The sequence below is a fragment of the Tupaia chinensis genome, unplaced genomic scaffold (genome assembly GCF_000334495.1).
Source record: "Tupaia chinensis unplaced genomic scaffold, TupChi_1.0 Scaffold000287_1, whole genome shotgun sequence".
NCBI classification, from domain to species: domain Eukaryota; kingdom Metazoa; phylum Chordata; class Mammalia; order Scandentia; family Tupaiidae; genus Tupaia; species Tupaia belangeri.
The window spans coordinates 1,373,042-1,373,615 of record NW_006159771.1 but is presented as its reverse complement, the minus strand read 5'-3'; the positions used below and the strand labels follow the sequence as shown (position 1 = coordinate 1,373,615).

Genomic DNA, 574 nt, shown 5'->3' with positions numbered 1-574 from the left:
TTGGCCCGCCCCACTTCTGCCGGACGGCCGCCCCCCGCCAGTCGGTTTCCTGCCCCGAAACGTCCATACCGGTCCCCCCGCTCCCGCCACCCGCGTCCCGTTCTGCCGCCGCTGCCGCCGCCGCCGCCTCAACTGCAGCGCCAGGCCCAAACCCGGAAGCCGTCCGGAGTGCCTGGGCCACGCCGGAAGTGGAGGGGGACTTGTGGGAAATTGAGTCTCGCGCGCGGGCCTGTGGGAAATGGAGTTCCTCGGCCGTGGGCGGGGCTTCCCGGTCCCGCCCACCCGCGACGCCCAAACCCCTCCTCCGCCCGCCTCCGCCCCATCCCTGGAGCCCAGAGCCTACTCAGCATCGCTATCCCGCATGCGCCGAACCCACACGTTTCGGGCTGGGGAGTGGGATGGCTGCGTGGTGCTCCCGGTACTGCTCGCGCCTGGCCGCCTGCATTTCCTGCATCCCTACTGTGTACTGGCCTGGTCGAGTCCCTGAAATCAGAGCCCTCGCAGATGCTGGGCCAAGCTGTCTGTTTACCTGCCTGAATGCTAGGAAAGAGACTGGTTATTTTCACTTATTGGT

At 67.4% G+C, this 574-nt stretch overlaps 1 protein-coding gene across 1 annotated transcript in view; it reads right to left on the bottom strand.

Moving 5' to 3' along the window:
• MED15 (mediator complex subunit 15) overlaps positions 1-169 on the bottom strand; it is a gene marked incomplete in the record, with an annotated part of 93,357 nt that extends 93,188 nt beyond the window's left edge. The window contains 1 exon segment of the mRNA XM_014588575.2: positions 35-169. Within this exon segment, the coding sequence (XP_014444061.1) occupies positions 35-67 (33 nt within the window).
• Between the last annotated feature and the right edge of the window lie 405 nt (positions 170-574).